The following is a 21065-nucleotide window of genomic DNA, read 5'->3' as shown; positions in this document are numbered from 1 at the left end:
ACAGGGACTAGATGCCCATAGTGAAGATGAGAGACCTGGGAAATGAAAGTCTCGAAGGTGGTGGAAGACGTGGGTGGTGTCCCGAATGTATGTGGGGAGATTCTGGACTAAGGGGACCAGGTATGCAGAGGTTGGTGGGCTGGAAGGTGAGGAACAGAGAGGTTCTATCCATTTCCACCACCTACAAACAGACCCCACCACCAGGGATATATTTCCCTCCCCAATCCTATCTGTGTTCCACAGAGACCATTCCCTCAGCGACGCCCTTGTTAGGTCCACACACCCCATGAACCCACCTTCTACTCCCAGCAGTTTCCCTTGCCACCAAGAAGTGCAAACCCTGCACGTACACCTCCCCTCTCACTCTGTCCAGGGTCCCAAAGGATCCTTCCATATCCAACAGAGATTGACCTGTACTTCCACACACATCATCAACTGTGTATGTTGCTTTGATGTGGCCCCCTCTACCTGCCAATTTGCGGAACGTTTCAGAGAACATCTCTGGGACACAGGCGCCAATCAACCCCACCACCCTTTGGCCAAACACTTCAACTCCCCCTCCCAGTTTCCTCATTTCCCTTGTCCCAACCTTATCCTAGATCCAACCGTCTAGCTTGGCACTGTTCTACCTGTCCATGTCCATTTCCCTTCCCTCCTATTCGCTCCACTCTCCTCTCCGACCTACCACATTCCCAGCAAACCCCCCCCATTTCTGATGAAGAGCTAATGTTCGAAACGTCGACTCTCCTGCTCCTCAGATGTTGCCTGACCGGCTGTGCTTTTCCAGCCACAACACTTTTTGTCACTGATGTTACCTAGCATGGTGACAAAACATCTGAGAACAAATTTTCCAGCTTAGCGAGCAAGCTTACAACCTGAGCTACCAATCTTCACAAAAATCGCAAGATTTCCTCTTTATTTCAGATTTGCAGTATTTTACTTTTATTTAGGTTTGATTGTATGTTTGATGCCTTGGTTCCTCCACAGTCTGTTGTAAAAAGAAAAATGCTGACCTTGCTCTGGCAATTCTACTTGCTGCCTCGCTGTCGGTGCAGACATTCCTGGAGATAATGAATATGAGTTAGGTGCAGGTTTGTGCTTTGGATAGTAGTAAAAAGGTGTTTGATATGCTTTCCTTTATTGGTCAAACATTGGGTATAGGAGTTGAGAGGTCATGCTGTGGCTGTACAGAACTTTGGTTAGAACACTTTTGGAATATTGTGTGCAGTTCTGGTCTCCCTCCGAAAGGAAAGATATTGTGAAATTTGAAAGGATTCAGAAAAGAGTTACAAGGATGTTGCCACGGTTGGAGGGTTTAAACTATAGGGAGAGGCTGAATAGGCTTGGAGGTGTTTTCCCTGAAGCATCGGAGACTGATGGGTGACCGTTTAGAGGTTTATAAAGTCATGAGGGACGTGAATAGGGTAAATAGACAAGGTCTTTTCTCCGGGGGTGAGTGAGAACTAGAGTGTATAGGTTTAGGGTGCGAGGGAAAGATTTAAAAGGGACCTAAGGGGCAGTGGTTTCATACAAAGGATGGCGTGTGTATGGGAGGAACTGCCAGAGGAAGTGGTGTAGACTGGGATAATTACATTTTTACAAGGCTTCTAAATGGGTTTATGAATACGTAGAGTTTAGAGGGATGTGGCCTATTTGCTGACAAATGGAACTATATTAATTCAGGATATCTGGTTGGCATGGCCAAGTTGGACCGAAGGGTCTGTTTCTGTGCTGTACATCTCTATGACTCCATAACCTGGTCTCAAAGACAAATAGAAGTCTCCAGCAGTCAGCAGAATCATTAGCAAATGACTTTAGAATTCAAACAAAGTGTACCATCCCATGTGTCTGGAACAACAAATCCAAAGATGCATGAAGGGTTAACAACCATTGTTTGAAACATTTTGTTACAACTCTTTTACTTCTCTTTTAATTTATCCCTTCACCGTTTCAGTCTGTTGGTGTGTGTGTGTGATGGCTGTGATCTAGAAAGATTGGTTTTTAATCAGACATGTTAACTACACTGCCTTGTTTAGTTTTGCTGTGCTAAAGTTGGAGTATTCTTGCCAATTTAACTTCTTTTTAAGTTATAAATACTGTGTCTGATATACTTTACTTACAAAGTTTGGTTAGGAACTATGGGTAATTTTGAGGGTTATTGAATATTTCAGCACTGTGAAATTAAAACATTTGGTGTTAGCAAGTCTGATTTAGTCATGCGCTCATTGCTAACGAAGGGCTTTTGCCCGAATCATCGATTTTCCTGCTTCTCTGATGCTGTCTTACCTGCTGTACTTTTCCAGCTCTACACATTTGATTCTAAGCTCCAGCATCTGCAGTCCTCACTTTTTTGCCTTACTATTCCTTTGTCATCAGTATAAATTGAACTTTTCCAAATCTCGCAAATTTTCTAAAAGTAACATGGTCACATCTAGTATCTCATTACTCACCTGTTTCATTGATGACGGCCATCAGGACCGGATAACTTGTCAGCACAATGTAATAAGAACATGGCCGTAATATAAGAATATTTAAATTCTCTTTGTTTTTCCTAAATCTTCCTACTAATGTATGCTAAATGGTACAATGTTGAAGAGAGTGCAGGAGCGGTAATCTGGGGACAATCCTTTGATTAACAGTTTTATTGCTTAAGATTTCTTTTTGACATCTTGATTTAGAAGGAGAAATGAAGAAAGATTGAAATCAAAACAGGAACGTTTGGGAGTCTCTTGTAAGTAGATACTTGGAATGATTTTAGTGAAGGAATTATATAGTTTAGCAAAAAGATGTCTGCAAGGACGTTTACATCTACCTATAGTGGAGTATTCAAAATCAAATGTGCAAGAGGCCAGAATTTGTTATTTTCGGAAATTTCATAGGCTGTATTAGATTAGATTCCCTACAGTGTGGAAACAGGCCCTTTGGCCCAACAAGTCCACACCGACCCTCTGAAGAGTAACCCACCCAGTCCCATTTCTCTCTGATTAATGCACCTAACACTACGGGTAATTTAGCATGGCCAATTCACCTGACCTGCACATCTTTGGACTGTGGGTGGAAACCGGAGCACCTGAAGGAAACTCCACGCAGACAGTCGCCCAAGGCTGGAATCGAACCTGGGATCCTGGTGCTGAGGCAGCAGTGCTAGCCACCGAGCCACTGTGCTGCTCTGGAAGATGACATCCAAACTGGAATGGCCTGATCATAAAGAGAGAATTGAGAAAAAGGATGAGGATTAAAATCCAGGTGCCATTGGAAGGGTCAGTTAGCACAAGTATGATCATCCCTCATTTGAAACCAGCTGATATGGTTCAACAGAATTTTGGGAAAGTGAGGACTGCAGATGCTGGAGATCGGAGTCAGGAGTGCGGTGCTCGAAAAGCACAGCAGATCATGCAGCATCTGAGCAGCAGGAGGGCATAAGCCCTTCATCAGGAATCTTTGCATATGGTGCTGGATGAGAATTGAAAAAAAAAATTAATTCAAGGCAGTATTAGCTAGGTCAGAAATAAAAATAGCGATTGCTGGAAAAGCTCAACAGGTCTGTGAGAGAAATCAGAGTTAATGTTTTGGTTCTGTGACCCTTCCACTCTTCTGAGATCAGCATTTATTGCCCACTTCCAAAAGTCCCTGAGAAGTTGCTGGTGAGCTGCCTTGAGCTGTTGTTTTCATTGTGATGTAAGTACTATTCTAGTGGAAACTCAAGGGTTTTTACCAGCAACTATAAAGGAATTGTGATAGTTCAGAGTCAGGAATGGTACACAGCTTGGAGGGGAATGTGCAGATTGTTACAACAGAGATTTTGCGTAAGGAAGAGTGGGACTGGGTTTTAAATATTCCTAGTTGAAATGTGTTTAGCAAAGGGAGAATCAAGGGTGAGAGTTGGCAGTATTGGTTCAGGAGAACAGTGTCAGTGATGCAGAAAGCGAGATCCCGGAGGGTTTAAGGATGAAATTAATTTGTCTAGAACAAAGGTGCAAAATGGATACAATTATATTGCTTAGTGTACTCTTTTATAAACAGTCACTGGTTGAAATGATGTAGAGGAGCAAATTTGCAAGGAGATTTCAGAAAAGACAAAAATCATAGACGAGTTATGTGGTGCTTCACTTATCCAAGTATGGATTAGGCTACTGGTACTGTAGAGAGGAGTGAGGGGCAAGCAGTCTTTGTGTACAGGAGAATTTTCTACAGCAGTATATATGCAGTCCAAACATAAAAGAAGCATTGCTGAATCTGGTTCATGGAATAACACGGGCTAGGTTGAGCAAGTGTCAGTTACGGAGTGTTCAATGAATACTGATCATTGCATTATAAGGTTTAAGATGGTGGTGGACAATAAAGGGCAAGCCAATGTAAGATTAATTAACTGGGTGAGAGCTGACTTTAAGTGGGGCAAGTCAAGAGTTGGTCGGCAATTAAAGATTGGTCGGAAAACTATCTGTGTATGGGCTACTTCCAAAGAAGAGATGACTCTGGCACAACTGGGGTATATTCCCTCAAAAGGGAAAAGAAAATAACACAAAAAAGCACTTGTGTGTTCCTGACAGATGCCATGGAGAAAATACAATTGAGAACCAAGCTGAGACTCAGAAAGGAGGTGAGAAAGAAAATATAAGTAGCAAAGAGGGTTTATGAGTAAAGGCTAGTAGTTAATATTAAAGGGGATTCCAAAGGCTCAAACGGTTTAAAAAGTCCCCAACAATTAGGGACCAATCAGTTTAATTTCAGTGATGAGAAGTTCCTAGAATCAATTATTTTGGATAGAATGCGAAGTCACATGGGAAAGATGGATTGTTTAGGAAGGGGCAGCAGAGATTTCTAAAAAGGAATAGTATTTGACTAATTTGCTGGAGGTTTATGAAAAGTTAATAGTTGTTGAGGATAATGCTGTTTTTGTGTATGTGAACTTTAAAAAGACCTTCAATACCACTTCATATAACAGACTTGAGAAGACTTGCAGCTCATGAAATAATCTAACCTAAAATGAAAGATACTGTTGTGACTTGGATTTAAAATTGGTTAGATCTGTTGCACCGTTCAATCTGCTTCATGCATTAAAAGTAATTGTACAGAAACTGAATGATTGTCTGTCTTTTTTTTTCTTTCCGAGAGCTGTTTTAAACACATTTCCAATGTAATTACTTATTAAGTCATAATGGCCTCGCTGATGATTTGTTTGCCCCTTTTACTAGACAGAGTGGTTTTTTTGTGTGTGTTTTTATAATTGCTAATATTTTAATTGTAGGTCTAACAGTTTTGTTTCAAAAACAGAAATTGCTGAAGAAGCTCAGCAGGTCTGACAGCACCTGTGGAGAGAAATCAGAGTTAAAGTTCTGGGTCGAGTGGCTCTTCCTGACAAATGATGGTAGCCAGGAAAATGTCAGTTTATTTGCAGAGTATAGGATAGGTGGAGGGTGTAAGAAGTAAATGATAGGTAGGGATAGAGCCCAAAGAGAGAGGAGAATAGTTGGACAGATGAAGTGGATAATGATCTGGCGAGGTGGGTGAATAGCTATTAATGGGGACTGTTAGTGGCTAACAGTTTGTGATATCAGACTATGCGACAACAAGGAGAAAGTGAGGATTGCAGGTGCTTCAGGTCAGAGTCAAAAAGTTTGGCACTGGTGTGTGGGGGTTCGGGTAAAGACATGGGAGAACTCAAGCCCTAAAGTTGTTGAACTTGATATTGAGGCTAGAGGGCTGCAGGGTCCCCAACCAGAAAGTTGTTGTGTTCTTCCAGCTTATGGTGAGCTCTGCTGGAGCACTGCAGCAAGCCTATCATAGAGATGTTGGCCAGGGAACACAGTGGTGTATTGAAGTGGCAGGCAACTGGAAGCTCAGGGTCTTTTTTATGGGCAGAACATAGATGTTCCATGAAGCCGTCACCCAGTCTGGCTTTGTTTCGTCAATGTAGAGGAGACCACGTCATGAGCAGTGAATATAGTATATTTAGATTGTGTGAAGTGCAGGTAAAGCACTGTTTCCCTTGCAAGGTATGTTTGGGCCCTTCAATGCTGAGGAGAGAGCAAAGAAATGGACAGACGTTACACCTTCTGCGGTTTCAGGGGACGGTGCTGTAGGGGGTTGTTGGGAGTGAAGGAAGAGTGGACCGGGGTGTCTGAAGGGAACAATACCTGCAGAATGCTGACAGGGATGGGGACAGAAATGGAATATGTGTTTGGTGCTGTCATCCCTCTGGAGGTGGCAGAACTGGCAGCTAATGATGACATTTGGTCTGGAGATGAATGTGCTTTTCTTCTTTACCCTCTCTGAAGGTGGGATTCAGTTCCATGGGCACAGAGAAATACATTGCACCAACTCAATTTCTGTTTTTGTTTTTGCATTACAGCATCCACAGTTCTTTTTTTTTTTTAAACAGTGTAGTTTGTCTTATTGCAGAGCACAGGGTAGATGAGAATCCCATTTAGATGGTTTGTGTTTGAAAAACAAAATTTAAAAAACAAACAAATTACATTACAGAGCCACAAGAAATGTCAAATGCTGAACAAAAGTAAACTTTTGAGCTTTGTGGAGAGTCTTAAATGAGACCAGGTGAAGCAGCAGAGTCTTTGAAAAAGAAAATCCCAAAGTAGGTAGTTGATGTTATCAACTGACAATGGTGGGCCTAAGGGAAGATTTGACTTAGAAGGCTTGTAAATACCTGCTAGCAGACAGGGAACCATAATACGTCAGCATGGATGGGGCCTTCAGCAATGCAGTTTCATGTGGGATAGATACACTTGAAATATGAAAATTCAAAATTAACTGTGAAATGTTCACAGAAGAATGTTTCAAAATTAATAATTTATGGCTTTTCACAAACACTTTTTTGCAGAAACAGAAGGACAGGGATAAATATAGACAACAGAAAATCAAGAAACCTTTGGACTTGTCATCTACAGTTCCATCTCTCACTGTGACAACTGAAAAGGTAAGTGTTTTAAAAAGTGGGTCGTTCAGTATATTGGATTAATGATATGAAATCCCAAGTATAAACATAGTTTTGCAATTCTTACTTGTATGGCAATGCTGGAAAATGTTTTATGGTCAGGATGTTAAACCTTGGTACGAATTTTCATGTAGTTTGACGTGCATTTTACCCCAAATGTACTCAGTAATAAATCAGGCATTTCAATTTTTCTTGCTTTTATAGACTGAAGGATCAGGGTAACTTTTGGTGGACATTTGGTCTCGTCATAGATGTGCATATCTTTTTGCCCTTCTCTGAAGGTGGGGTTCAGTTCCATGGGCACAGAGAGGTACATTGTACTAACTAAATTGACTTTGTTAGATTTAAGCAGATTTCTGAATTTCATGAATTCTTGGGGCAGGTTGGCACATGGGTTGAGGGGGCAAACTGGGTGCCACAATGTTGGTGCTGTTCCAGGAAATCTGCTGAAAGTTCTTACCCCATTGCTGGTTATCAGAGAGGCAAGCCAACCAAACACGGAAGCTTCATATTTGATATTTATGCTTCTGATGAAATCCAGCTCCACAGGTAATTTGAATGTCATTGTTAGGTTCTGAGATTGAAATCCTTCTCTCTTAATCAGTGAATAACTGAAAGAAAACTAATTTTAGGCAGTAGTGGAAAGTTTGAAACTATAATTCCCTATCCTTATTTGAGACATTCTCCACTAATGTGTGCTAAAGCAGATAGATTTAAAATAGTTGGGGAGTTATGATATTCCCAATTACAGTGGCAATAATTGTAACATACATAACAATTATGTGAAGGCACAAAAGTAGTTTTAAAATTTTTAGGAATATTTGTATAATTAGGCACATCTCCAGTGATTAAGCAGTGTTTCAATGCCTCAATATAAATTTTGTTGAATCTGGAGTAAATACGGGTCTGTGTTTTCTAATATAACTGTTAAATTCTTAATAGCCAGCACTACTACAGTTGGTATAGATAAGTTTATTGTTCTCAGGTGCATTGATAGTGCATGCATTACAAACCATACAAACAGTCATGGGGCATTGAACTATATTGGTAGCTGTGTTTTGGCTGAAGCGGTATCCCTGTTAACTATTAGGATTTTTAAGCTCTATACTTTCTTTATTCATAAATGTTTAGACTTATACAAGCAGTAGCACCGGCTTTATATCTGGATCCTTGAAGAGGTTGGAAGAAACTACTGCTCGATTTACAAATGCAAATTTCCAGGAAGTATCAACTCATCCTTCAAGTGGGAATGAAAATGCTGAGATTAAAGGCTTGGAGGTCAAAGGGAAAAAGTCAGGAGGACATGGTTCTAGTCAGAGGGGAAGGAAACCAGGCATTGGAAAAACTTCGACTTGTTCCTCTGTTCCAACAGCATCAACAAGCCCTTTTCCACAAGGTATGCATACATTAACAACACGCTTGGCAATTTGTTCTTGTTCTGATTGGTATGTTAATATTTTGTTTAAAAGCATAAAGCAGAAGAATAAAAGTATTTGCCAGCTTTGGTGCATTGGCTAATAAATTGATCACACTCAGCAATTATATTTAGCATAAATCAAAACCACTGATTTAGGTTTGGGCTTCATGCATTTAAAACCGTTAAAAGGAGTTATCTGATAATTTTAAAATAAATTTAGTGTTATATTGCAATACCTTTTGCTTAATTTGAATCACAGGATAATCCAGAATTATCATAAATTGAATAGGAGAAAGTGAGGACTGTAGATGCTGGAGATCAGTGTCGAGAGTGTTTTGCTGGGAAAGCCCAGCAGGTCAGGCAGCATCCAAGGAGCAGGAGAATTGATGTTTCGGGCATAAGCCCTTCATCAGGATGATGCCTGATCTACTGTGGTTTCTTGTATCATAAATTGACTCTATTACAGCTTGGACTGTAAATTTTGCATAATATAAAAGAACATGCTTTATACAGTAATAATTAGAGATTAGTTAAACCAGAATGAATGTAAAATATACAATCCGTCATGATCTTTGAAAAATAGTGATTTAGTTAATACAGTATGATCTAGTTTAGGGATTATGAAATTAGAATATATCTTTAGAGAGAACTATGAATTACAGAGCACAAAGTTAAAATGCTGGTTAATTAAAGGTGTGTCACAGATAATTTTTGGAGCAATGTAAGATGAATTCAGATTCTGTAACAAGCATATTGTCAAAACATTGCATGTAAGCCATCTTCAATTCAGTTTTTATTTTGGTAAAGGTACTTGACAAGACTGTTTTTGCAATAATATTCTAAAAAATGGAGCTGCAGTAACCATCGCTTCATAATTTGTATGACAGCATCAATTAAGCAAGACTAAAGACAATTTCATGTACCTGTGCAAAGCAAATGCCAACAAGCATGTGAACTACAAAATCCTTGGGAATTTCAAGGCAAAATAAGCTGGGTTTTGCTGTGTGCATGTGGAAGAGTGAGAGTGGCGGGGTATAAAGAGGGGAGAAAAAGTTTTATTTGAGAAGGGACAGTGAGTTTGTAGTCTTCTGACCAGCATATAGCATACTGGTTATACGTTGGTCTTCAAATTTCAAGAACCAAATTAAAGTTTAAAAATGAAAGTACTGACATTTTGAGTAACCTGAGTTTCCACAGCATTTCTAACTTGAGTGAATCAAGCACGCTGTAAAACCAAATGAATGATATGGCATAGGACTGCTATTGTTAGGTCATTGATATTTTTCTCATTCCTTCTCTGGAACAGGGTGTTGAAATAAATACTGTACACTCAAAAAAATCCAACTGTGAAACAGAAAGGCTCTTAGTGATTATTTAACCTTATTTTTGTTCAAAAAATGTATTTCAGCACAGTAAATGACAAAATTAACACCTGTTTTCAAAATTTGAAGTTTTCGTTCTGTTGCTTCTGACTATGGTGCTGTTTTCTACAGCTAAATTTTCAGGTTATAGGGTACAGGGAAGTGACAGTAATTTGATCCTCGGTTCTGACTGTTTTCACTTTATAATTTCCCAAAGAATAAAATTGTGTGAAGTATGTGCATTGCAGGGTCAAAGTCATGGAGTCATACCATTCGGCTCAACTTGCCTGTGCCGAACGGGTTTCCTAAATTAGCTAGTCTTGATCGGCCTGTATTCCTCTAAATCTTTCCTATCCACGTACCTGTCCAAATGTCTATTAAGTGTTGTAATTGTAATCTCTACCACTTCCTCTGGCAACTTGTTCCATAAATGCACCACTCTCTGTGGGGGAAAATGTTGCCTTTCAGGTCCCTTTTAAATCTTTACCCTCTCACCTTAAACTTACGCCCTCTTGTTTTGGAATCCCCCATCCTGTGGAAAAGACCTTGGCTATTCACCTTATCTGTGCTTCTCATGATTTAATAAACCTCTTTAAGGTCACCGCTCAGCTTTCTATACTCCAAGGATAAAGGTCCCAGCCTATCCAGTCTTTCCTGTTAATTCAAACCCTCCAGTCTCGACAACATCCTCGTAAATCTTTTTTGCACCCTTACCATTTTAATAACGTGCATCCTATAGCAGGTGACCAGAGTTATAAACAGTACTCCGAATATGGCCTTACCAATGTCTTGTACAGTCATAACATGATATGCCAACTCTTGTACTCCATGCTCAGACTATTGAAGGAAAGCGTGCCAAATACCATCTTCACCACCCTATCTACATGTCATGCACTTTGAAGGAACTGAACCCTTGCGTCTCTCTGACAGTACTCCCTATAGTCCTACCATTAACTGTGTAACTCCTACCCTGCCTTGGTTTGTGTTACCAAAATGTAACCTTTCGCTTTTACCTGAATTAAACTCCATCTGCCATTCCTTGGCCCACTGGCCCAGTTGATCAAGATTCCATTGTAGTCTTAGAAAACTGTCTTCACTGTCCACTGTACCACAAATTTTGGTTTCATCTACAAACTTAGTAACCATACCTCCTATATTCTCATCCAAATCATGTATATAAATGACAAAATGATATTTGTGGCACACTGCTGATCACAGACCTCCAGTCTGAACAACAGCTCTCTACCAGCAGCCTCTGCTGCTCTGCCTTCATCTATCTTCTTGGTCAACTCTTGAGAAAAAAACCTCAAGTTTGAGAGACATGATTTCCCATGCCCAAAGCCATGCTGATCAGTCCTTGTGTTTCCAAATCCTGTGTCTTAGAATCCCTGGCAGGAGTTTCTGGGAGTAATTCAGGAGGCGCAGCAGAGATTCATTCTGAGGAAAAGGAAACTTGGTACAGGGAGGATGAGGCAACTATGGTTGACGAGGGAAGTCAGGGATAGCATAAAAGCAAAAGAGAATGCATATAGTGTGGCAAAGGGTAGTGGAAACCAGAGGATTGGGAAGCTTACAAAGACCGACAGAGGGCAACAAAAAAAATTGAGGGAGATGATTAAATATGAAGGTAAGCTAGTCAGTAATATAAAGGAAGACAGTAAGAGTTCCCTTAGATATATAAAGGGCAAAAGTGGACATTGGACTGCTGGAAAATGACGCTGGAGAGGGATGTGGGAACAAGGGATTGGCTGAGAAACTGAATAATTACTTTGAGTCAATCTTCACAAGGGAAGACACTAGTAATATCCCAAAAATTCAAGAGTGAGGGGGCAGAGCTGAGTATGGTGGCCATCACCAAAGATAGAGAACTGAATAGCTTGAAGGTGGATAAATCACCTGGAACAGATGGACTACACTCCAGAGCTCTATGGGAGATAGCTGAAGAGATAGTGGAGGCATTAGTGGTGATCTTTCAGGAATCGGTAGAATTGAGGCGGGTCCCAGACATCTGGAAAATCGCTAACATGACAGCCCTGTTTAAAAAGGGAGTAAGGCAAAAGGTGGAAAATTACAGACCGATTAGCTTAACCTCAGTCATGAGTAACATTCTGAAATCCATTGTGAAGGATGAGATTTTTGAATACTTGGAAGTGTATGGTACAATAGGGCAAAGTCAGCATGGTTTCATCAAGGGGAGGTCATGTCTGACAAATCTGCTAGAATTCTTTGAGGAAGTAACAAGCAAGTTAGACCAACGAGAGCCAATGGACGTTATCTACCTGGACTTCAAGAAAGCCTTTGATAAAGGGCTGCACAGGAAGCTACTGAGTAAGATAAGGGCCTCTGGTGTTAGAGGCAAGGTGCTCGCATGGATAGAAGCTTGGTTGTCTGGCAGAAAGCAGAGAGTGGGGGGAAAAAGGGTCCTTCTTAGGATGGTAGCTGATGACAAATGATGTTCCACAAAGCTCAGTGGGACTAAACTTTTCACTTTATACATTAACAATCTAGATTAAGGAACTGAGGGCATTCTGGCTAAGTTTGCAGATGATATGAAGATAGGTAGAGGGACAGGTTGCATTGAAGAGGCAGGGAGGCTTCAGAAGGATTTTGCACATTCTCCCCGTGTCTGCGTGGGTTTCCTCCGGGTGCTCTGGTTTCCTCCCACAGTCCAAAAATGTGCAGGTGAGGTAAATTGGACATGCTAAGTTGCCCGTAGTGTTAGGTGAAGGGGTAAATGTAGGGGAATGGGTTTGGGTGGGGTGCGCTTCGGGTCAGTGTGGACCTGTTGGGCCGAAGGGCCTGTTTCCACACTAAGTAATCTAATCTAATTTGGACAGGTTAGGAGAGTGGGCAAAGAAGTGGCTCATTAGGGATAGTCAACATGGCTTTGTGCATGAGAAATCATGTCTCACAAACTTGATTGAGTTTTTTGAAGAAGTATCAAAGTATCAAAGAGGATTGATGAGAGCAAAGCGGCAAATGTGATCTATATGGAGTTCAGTAAAGTGTTCAAGTACTTTATGGGAGACTGGTTAGCAAGGTTAGATCTCATGGAATATGGAGAGAATTAGCCATTTGGATACAGAACTGGCTCAAAGGTAGAAGACAGAGGGTGGAGGTGTAGGGTTGTTTTTAAGACTGAAGGCTTGTGACCAGTGGTGTGCCACAAGGATCAGTGCTGGGTCCACTGGCAATTTTGGTGTCATCTGCAAACTTACTAACTATACCTCCTACGTTCCATCCAAATTTATATAAATGATTTGGATGGAACATAGGAGGTATAGTTATTAAGTTTGCAGATGACAGCAAAATTGGAGGTCTAGTGGATGGCGAAGAAGGTTACTTCAGTAGAGTACAATGGGATCTTGATCAGATGGACCATGGGCTGAGAAGTGGCAGATGGAGTTTAATTTAGATAAATATAAGTTGCTGCAGTTTGGAAAGGCAAATCTTAGCAGGACTTATACACCTAATGGTAAGATCCTGGGGAGTATTGCTGAACAAAGAGACCTTCAAGTGCAGGTTGATAGTTCCTTGAAAGTAGAGTCACAGGTGGATAGGATGGTGAAGAATGCATTCGGTATGCTTTCCTTTATTGGTCAGGGTATTGAGTATAGTGGTTGGGAGATCATTTTGGGGCTGTACAGGACATTGGTTAGGCCACTTCGGAATATTGCGTGCAATTCTGGTCTCCATCCTATGGGAAGGATGTTGTGAATCTTGAAACAGTTTAGAAAAGATTTATAAAGATATTGCCCAGGTTGGAGAATTTGAGCTAAACGAAGAGGCTGAATGGGCTGGGGCTGTTTTCCCTGGAGCATTGGAGACTGTGGGGTGACCTTATAGAGATTTATAAAATCATGAGGGGATAGGATAAATAGACAAAGTATTTTCCCTGGATGGGGGAGTCCAGTCCTAGAGGGCCTAGATTTAGGGTGAGAGGAGAAAGTTACAAAAGGGACCTAAGGGGCAACTTTTTCTCACAGGATGGTGTGTTTGGGATGAGCTGCCAAAGGAAGTGGTGGAGGCTGGTTCAATGCAACATTTAAAAGGCATCTGGATGGGTGTATGAATAGGAAGGGTTTCGAGGGATATAGACCAAGTGCTAGAAGATGGAAGTAGATTAGGTGAAGATATCTGGTCAGCATGAATGAGTTGGACCGAAGGGTCTGTGAGAGTGCTGTACATCTCTGTGACTCTGGGTCTGTACTCAATAGAATTTAAAAGGATGAAGATGATCTAATTGAAATGTACAGAATACTGACTGGTCTGGACCGAGTAGATGTTGGAAAGATGCTTCCAAAGGTATGAGAGACTAGGACCTGATGGCACAGCGTTGGAGTCAAGGGAAGATGTTTTAGAATGGAAATAATGAGAAACTTCTTCAGTTAGAATTCACTGGATTTATTTGGAATTCATTGCCACAGCAGGCTGTGGAGGCCAGGTCGTTGAGAGTATTTAAGGTTATTGAGTGTCAAGGGGGTCAAGGGTTACGGGGAGAAAGCAGGAGGATCGGGTTGAGAAACTTATCAGCCATGATTGAATGGCAGACCAGACTCAATGGGCTGATTGGCTTAATTTCTGTTCCTATGTTTTATGGACTTTTGGTCTTCCAACAGCTTACGCACAACTGAGACTCACTGTTCTGTAGTTCCCTGACTTTTCTTTGCAGCCTTTCTGAAATAGTCACACAACATTAGCCACCCTCCAGTTTTCCTGTACCTCGGCCATTGCTGTCAATGAGATAAATATCTCTACTTGGTGGCCTATAGTTTCTTCCCTAGCTTTTCTTAATGTGGTGGAATATAATTATGTCCTGGGGATTTATCTAGTTAAAGATCTCTGGCACCACTTTTTTTATAATCTGGATTGTTTTCAAGATAGCACTAAGTTACCTAGCTTCCATGTCTTTCAAATTCTGATGTGAAGTATTCATTGAGTATCTCCCATCCTCTGTGGTTCAACACATAGCTTTTGATCAATGAGGCCATCTATTTCATGTCCCATTTTGCCCTCCTGATTTCCTCTTTAAACCCCTGCACTACTCCAGGGATTAATTTGATGCCAACTGTCTGTACTTGACATCGGCCTCCTTTTTCTTGACCAGGACCTAAATATCTCAAGTCTCTATTCCTACCAGCCTTGCCCTTCAATCTAACAAGAACATGCTGTCCCTGAACTCTTGCTGTCTCTGAACTCTGTTTCTAATTGAAAGCTTCTCACTTGCCAGTGGGCGGCACGGTGGCACAGTGGTTAGCACTGCTGCCTCAGCGCCAGAGACCCGGGTTCAATTCCCGACTCAGGCGACTGACTGTGTGGAGTTTGCACATTCTCCCCGTGTCTGCGTGGGTTTCCTCCGGGTGCTCCGGTTTCCTCCCACAGTCACAAAGATGTGCAGGTCAGGTGAATTGGCCATGCTAAATTGCCTGTAGTGTTAGGTTAAAGGGGTAAATGTAGGGATATGGGTGGGTTGCGCTTCGGCGCGTCGGTGTGGACTGGTTGGGCCGAAGGGCCTGTTTCCACACTGTAAGTAATCTAATCTAATCTAATGTCCATTTTACCTGTGAATCGCCTCTCCCAATGAAGTTTTGAAAGTTCCTGCCTCATACCATCAATATTGCCCTTGTCCCAAGTTAGAACTTGAAAACGTGTGAACCAGGTCTATCCTTTCCATTATTATTTTTAAATGAATTGAATTATGGTTACTGGTCCCAAATGCACCTCCATTAACACCTGAGTCACTTGCCATATGTTGTTTACCAAGAGGAAGTAGAGTTTTTCTCCCTTCTGTAGTAGGCCATCTACATTTTAATTGAGAAAGTGTTCTTAACACCGTAATCCCAATGCAAGTCCTTAAAATTATGGCAGTCCCAGTCTCATGTTTGGGAAGTTAACATCCCCTACTATTACAAGCCTATTATTGCTTGGAACTGTCTCTGATCTCCCGGAGGCCCACTGAAGATGTTACCTAGTAGGGTGACAAAACATCTGGAAATTAACCTTCCAGCTCAGAGGGCAAACCTACATCCAGAACCTCAACCTGAGCTACAAATCTTCTCAAAACTCACTCTCCCTATATATTTGCTCCTTAACTTCTTGCTGACTACTGGGGGCCTATAGTACAATCCCACCAAAGTGATCATACCTTTCTTATTTCTCGCTCCACTCACCTTTACTGGAAGATCCACCAGCAATATCGTAAATACTGCAATGATGTTTTCCCTAATCAAAAAAGCTACTCCCCCTCTTTTCTCACTTCCCCTTTTAGTCTTTCTGTATCATCTATGGCCAAGAACATTGAGCTTCCAATCCTGTTCCTCTGTCAGCCATCTTTCTGTAATAGGCAAACGTGAGGACTGCCCGATGCTGAAAGCTTGAGTCTAGATTAGAGTGGTGCTGGAAAAGCACAACAGGTCAGGCAGCATCCAAGGAGCAGGAAAATTGACATTTCGGGCAAAAGCCCTTTATCAGGAATAGAGGGAGGGAGCCTCCAAGTTGGAGAGATAAATGGGGGCAGTGGGACTGGGGAGAAGGTAGAAAAGAGTACAATGGATGGATGGAGGTGGGGATGAAGGTGAATAGGTCAGAGGGGAGTGTAGAGCGGATAGGTGGGAAGGGAGATTGGCAGATAGGACAGGTCATTCGGATGGTGCTGAGCTGGAAGTTTGGAACTGGGGTAAGGTGAGGGGAGGGGAAATGAGGAAACTGGTGAATTCCACATTGATGCCCTGGGGTTGAAGTGTTCCGAGGTGGAAGATGAGGCGTTCTTCCTCCAGTCGTTGGGTGGTGAGGGAGTGGTGGTGGAGGAGGCCCAGGACCTCCATGACCTCGGCAGAGTGGGGGGGGGGGGGGGGGGTTTGATTTCCGACACGCAGACCTCAGTGAGCCTTGACTAAAGACGATGTGTGTGGCAGGACAAAGGGTGGGGAGGAAATACATCTCTGGTGGTGGGGTCCGTTTGGAGGTGGCGGAAATGTCGGCAGATGATGCGGTTTATGCGAAGGTTGGAAGGGTGAAAGGTGAGGACCAGGAGGGTTCTGTCCTTGTTACAGTTGGAGGTGAGGGATGTGGATGAGATGCGTTGAAGTGCACCTTCAATCACATGGGAAGGGAAATTGCGGTCTGTAAAGAAGGAGGCAATCTGTGGTGGAACTTGTCCTCCTGGGAGCAGATACAGCGGTGGCAGAGGAATTGGGAATACGGAATTGGAATTTTTGCAGGAGGTAGGGTGGGGAAGAGGTGTAATCCAGGTAGCTGTGGGAGTGGGTGGTTTTGTGTAAAAAAAAAAGTGTGAAGTCGGTTGTCATTAATGGAGATGGAGAGATCCATGAAGGGGAGGGAGGTGTCAGATGGTCCAGGTGAATTTAAGGTCGGGGTGGAATGTGTTGGTGAAGTTGATGAACTGCTCAACCTCCTCGCGGGAGCACCAGGTGGTGCCGATGACTGTCAATCAGAAACAAAAACAGAAAGCCAAAACACCGTATGCTTTCTTAACAACCCTGTCCACTTGGATGGCAGCTTTGAGCGATCTATGTACTTGAACACCAAGATCCCACTGTTCTTCCACACTGCCAAGAATCCTGTCTTTAATCCTATATTCAGCATTCAAGTTCAACCTTCCAAAATGCATCACTTTGCATTTATCCATGTTGAACTCCATCTGCCATTTCTCAGCCCAGTTCTGCATCCTGTCTATGTCACAATAGCCCTCAATACTATAACAGCACCTCCAAGCTTTGTGTCATCAGCAAATTTACTAACCCACCCATCAACCTCCTCATCCAAATCATTTTATAAAAACTACAAAGAGCAGTGGCCCAAGAAAAAAAGCCCTGCAGGACACCACTCACCACTGATCTACAGACAGAATGCTTTCCATCTACAACCACTCTCTCCCTTCTGTCAGCCAACCAATTCTGAATCCAGACATCCAAATCTCCCCATATCCCATTCTTGCTGACTTTGTGAATGAGCCTACCATGGGAACCTTATCAAATGCCTTGCTGAAGTCCATTTACACCTTATCCACTGCTCGACCTTCGTTGACCTGTCTCGTCACCACCTCCAAGAACTCAATAAATTTTGTCAGGCATGACTTGCCCCTGAGAGAGCCAAACTGATTGCCTTTAATCACTCTATGCTTTTCCAAATAGTCATACATCCCATCCCTCAGAATTCTTTCCAAAACCTTGCTGACCACAGACGTAAGACTGACTGGTCTGTAATTGCCAGGGATTTCCCTGTTCCTCTTCTTGAAAAGAGGAACAATATTTGCCTCCCTCCAATCCTCAGGTATGACTCCTGTGGAGAGTGAGGAAGCAAAGTTCTTCGTAAGTAGCTTAGCAACCTCTTTTCTCACTTTCCGGAGCAACCTAGGATAAATCTGGTCTGGCTCTGGGGACTTGTCAATCTTAATGTTTGCCAAACTTTCCAGCACATCAAATTCGTCAATCTTGATCTGTTCAAGCCTGTTTCCCAGTTCCTCAAAGTTCTCATTCACAACAAGATCGCTTTCCTGAGTGAAAACTGAAGCAAAAACTCAGTTAGGGCTTCCCCTATCTGCTCAGACTCCATGCACAAGTTCCCTACGCCACCCCTGACCGGCGCTACTTTCTCCCTGATCATTCTCTTATTCCTCACGTTTTAGTAAAATGCCTTTTGGGTTCTCCCTAATCCTTTCTGCCAAGCCTTTTTCATGCCCTCTCCTGGCTCTTCTCAGTCCATTTCTGAGCTCCTTTCTAGCAACTCTGTAATCCTCTAAAGCTGTGCCGGATCCTTGCTTCTCCCACCTTACGTAAGCTGCCTTCTTCCTTTGACGAGAAGCTCCTCTGTTCTTGTCATCCAAGGCTCCTTAATCTTACCCCCTTGCCTGTCTCAGAGGAACAAATTTGTGCATCATTCGCAACAATTGCTCCTTAAACAGTCTCTACATGTCTGTGCCCTTTCTGTGGAGCAGTTGCTCCCAATCTGTACTTCCGAACTCCTGTCTGATAGCATCATAATTTCCTCTTCCCCAATTAGATATCTTCCCTTGGTAACTGCTCCTTTCTATCTCCAAGGCAATGGTAAATGTGAAGCAGTTGTGGTCACTGTCACCAACTGACACCTGTCCTGGCTCATTTACTGAGCTTTAAATCCAAAATGGCGCCTCCCCTTGTCGGCCTATCCACATGCTGAATAAGGAAACCCTCCTGAACACACCTGAAAAAAATAATTCCATCCAAACCATCTGCATGAAGGAGGTTCCAGTCAACATTGGGAAAGTTGAAGTCACCCATAACAACAACCTGCTACATCTACATTTTTCCAAAATCTGCCGGCCTATGAGTTCTTCAATCTCCTACTGCTGTTTGGGGATTTTCTACAGACCCCCTATGAGGTGGCTGCTCCCTTGCTATTCCTAACTTCCACCCATACTGACTCAGTAGACAAACCTTCCTGAACGACCTTCGTTTTTGTAACTGTGATATGTTCTCTGATTAGCAATGCTACACCCTCTCCTTTTTCCACCCTCCCTGTTCTTTTTAAATGTTCTAAACCCTGGAATATCTATCAATCATTCCTGCCCCTGTGAAACCCACGTCTCCATTTTGGCCACAGTATCATAGTCCCAAGTACAGATCCATGCCGTAAGTCATCACTCTTATTTCTGATGCTCCTTGTGTTAAAGCAAACACACTTTAACCGATCCGTTTGTTTCATTATGTGAAAAACCTTCCTGATAGATTCACCACATCCTGTCACTGCCCCATCGACAACTACCCCCTCTCAGATATGTAGCTCTGGGTCCCACCCCCTTGCCAAACTAGTTTAAACCCTGCTGAACCACAAACAAATCTCCCATCCAGAACATTTGTGCCCTTCCAGTTCAAGTGCAATCTGTCATCCTCGTACAGGTCCTACCTTCCCCAGAAGGTATCCTAATGGTCTAGGTATCTGAAGCCCTCCATCCTTCACCAGCTTTGCAGCCATGTGTTAAGCTGCACTCGCTGACTGTTCCTTGCCTCACTGTCTTGTGGCACCGGTAGCAAACCTGAGATCACTACTCTACTCATCCTGCTCTTCAGCTTCCAACCTTGCTCTCTGTAGTCACTTGTCAAATCCTCAATCCTTTTCCTGGCTATATCATTCCCCCCCCCCTTCAGAATCCTGTAAACCCGAGCGGCGACATCCCGGACCCTGGCAACATACTTTCCGGGAGTACCGTTCCTGACCACAATGTCTCCTGTCAATCCATCTAACTTTTGAGTGCCCTACCACTAGTGCTTTTCTATTCTCCCCCCTTCCCTTCTGAGCTTCAGTGCCAGAGACCTGATAACTAAGGCTCTTCCCTGGTAGACTGTCCCCACCAGCAGTATCCAAAACTGCTCTCTCTGTTGGTTCCCTTTCCTCCCCCTGACTGTAACCCAGCTGTCCTTATCCTGTGTCTGAGGAGTGACCACCTCCCTGTACATCCTCTCAATTTCTCCCTCAACCTCCTGGATGATCCAGAGTTCACCCAACTTTTTTTTTCAAGGAGCTGGAGTTGGGTGCACTTCCTGCCGATGTGGTCGGCAGAGACATGTCGTGTGTCTCACCTGCCACATTCAGCAGGAGGAACATGCAATACCCTGCTAATCTGAAAGCCCACACAGGACTAAACAAGGAAGAGAAGAAAAGGTAAAAAAAGAGAACCTTAAAACTTACCGAGTTTGCAGATTCCTAGTAAGGTTAGAGGAGGTGGGTGGGAGGGAGGGAGTTGGATCTCTGGTTTAGATCTCATCCATTTAAAAACTCTGCCTTCTCTCCTGTGTTCAAAATGGAGGCCCGACTCTCGAGGTAAGTCCCTTTTTAAGTGGGAGAAACTGACTTACCCAGCAGCCCTCGCTTCTTTCCGCCCTTTCTCCTCGCCACTCTGTTCAAAATGGAGGCCGTCCCTATCTTTCATGGATGAGAGTTGCTGATGCATGAAATGTTATAATATGAAATACACATCTGCCAGTTTGTGCATACCTAAGTCCCCCTGATCGCAAACTTCATGACTTGATAATCTGCTTTGTCAGTGAATGTGGCATAAATTTTAGGATGCTGAGAGGTGAAGAACTTATGTTGCTTGGTAAAAATAATGCCGAGAACTTTTAACATCTGCTTACACAAACAAGATCTTGAAGTAAACACTTCATTTAAAACATAGCATCCAAGATAGTGGAACCCTCAATTCTCATTGGATTTTCAGTGTAAATTTGATGCTGAGGTCTCTGAAGTGAGACTCGAGCCCATAACTATCCACCTCAAGGTGATTGTGCTCTAACAGAATTGGAACCTCATCTAAAAATATTTGTTCTATTTTACTAGC

General features: G+C 42.6%; 1 protein-coding gene across 1 annotated transcript in view; it reads left to right on the top strand.

Moving 5' to 3' along the window:
• Window positions 1–21065, top strand: part of LOC122550028 (protein AF-10-like) — a 148529-nt gene that overhangs the window by 81825 nt on the left and 45639 nt on the right. Inside the window, exons 4-5 of the mRNA XM_043690436.1 lie at window positions 6839–6934; window positions 8084–8348. Of these exons, the coding sequence (XP_043546371.1) occupies window positions 6839–6934; window positions 8084–8348 (361 nt within the window). The remainder of the gene's footprint in view (window positions 1–6838; window positions 6935–8083; window positions 8349–21065) is intronic.

The sequence above is a fragment of the Chiloscyllium plagiosum genome, chromosome 5 (genome assembly GCF_004010195.1).
Source record: "Chiloscyllium plagiosum isolate BGI_BamShark_2017 chromosome 5, ASM401019v2, whole genome shotgun sequence".
In the NCBI taxonomy this organism is placed as follows: Eukaryota; Metazoa; Chordata; class Chondrichthyes; order Orectolobiformes; family Hemiscylliidae; genus Chiloscyllium; species Chiloscyllium plagiosum.
This window is presented reverse-complemented; position numbering and strand designations above follow the sequence as displayed.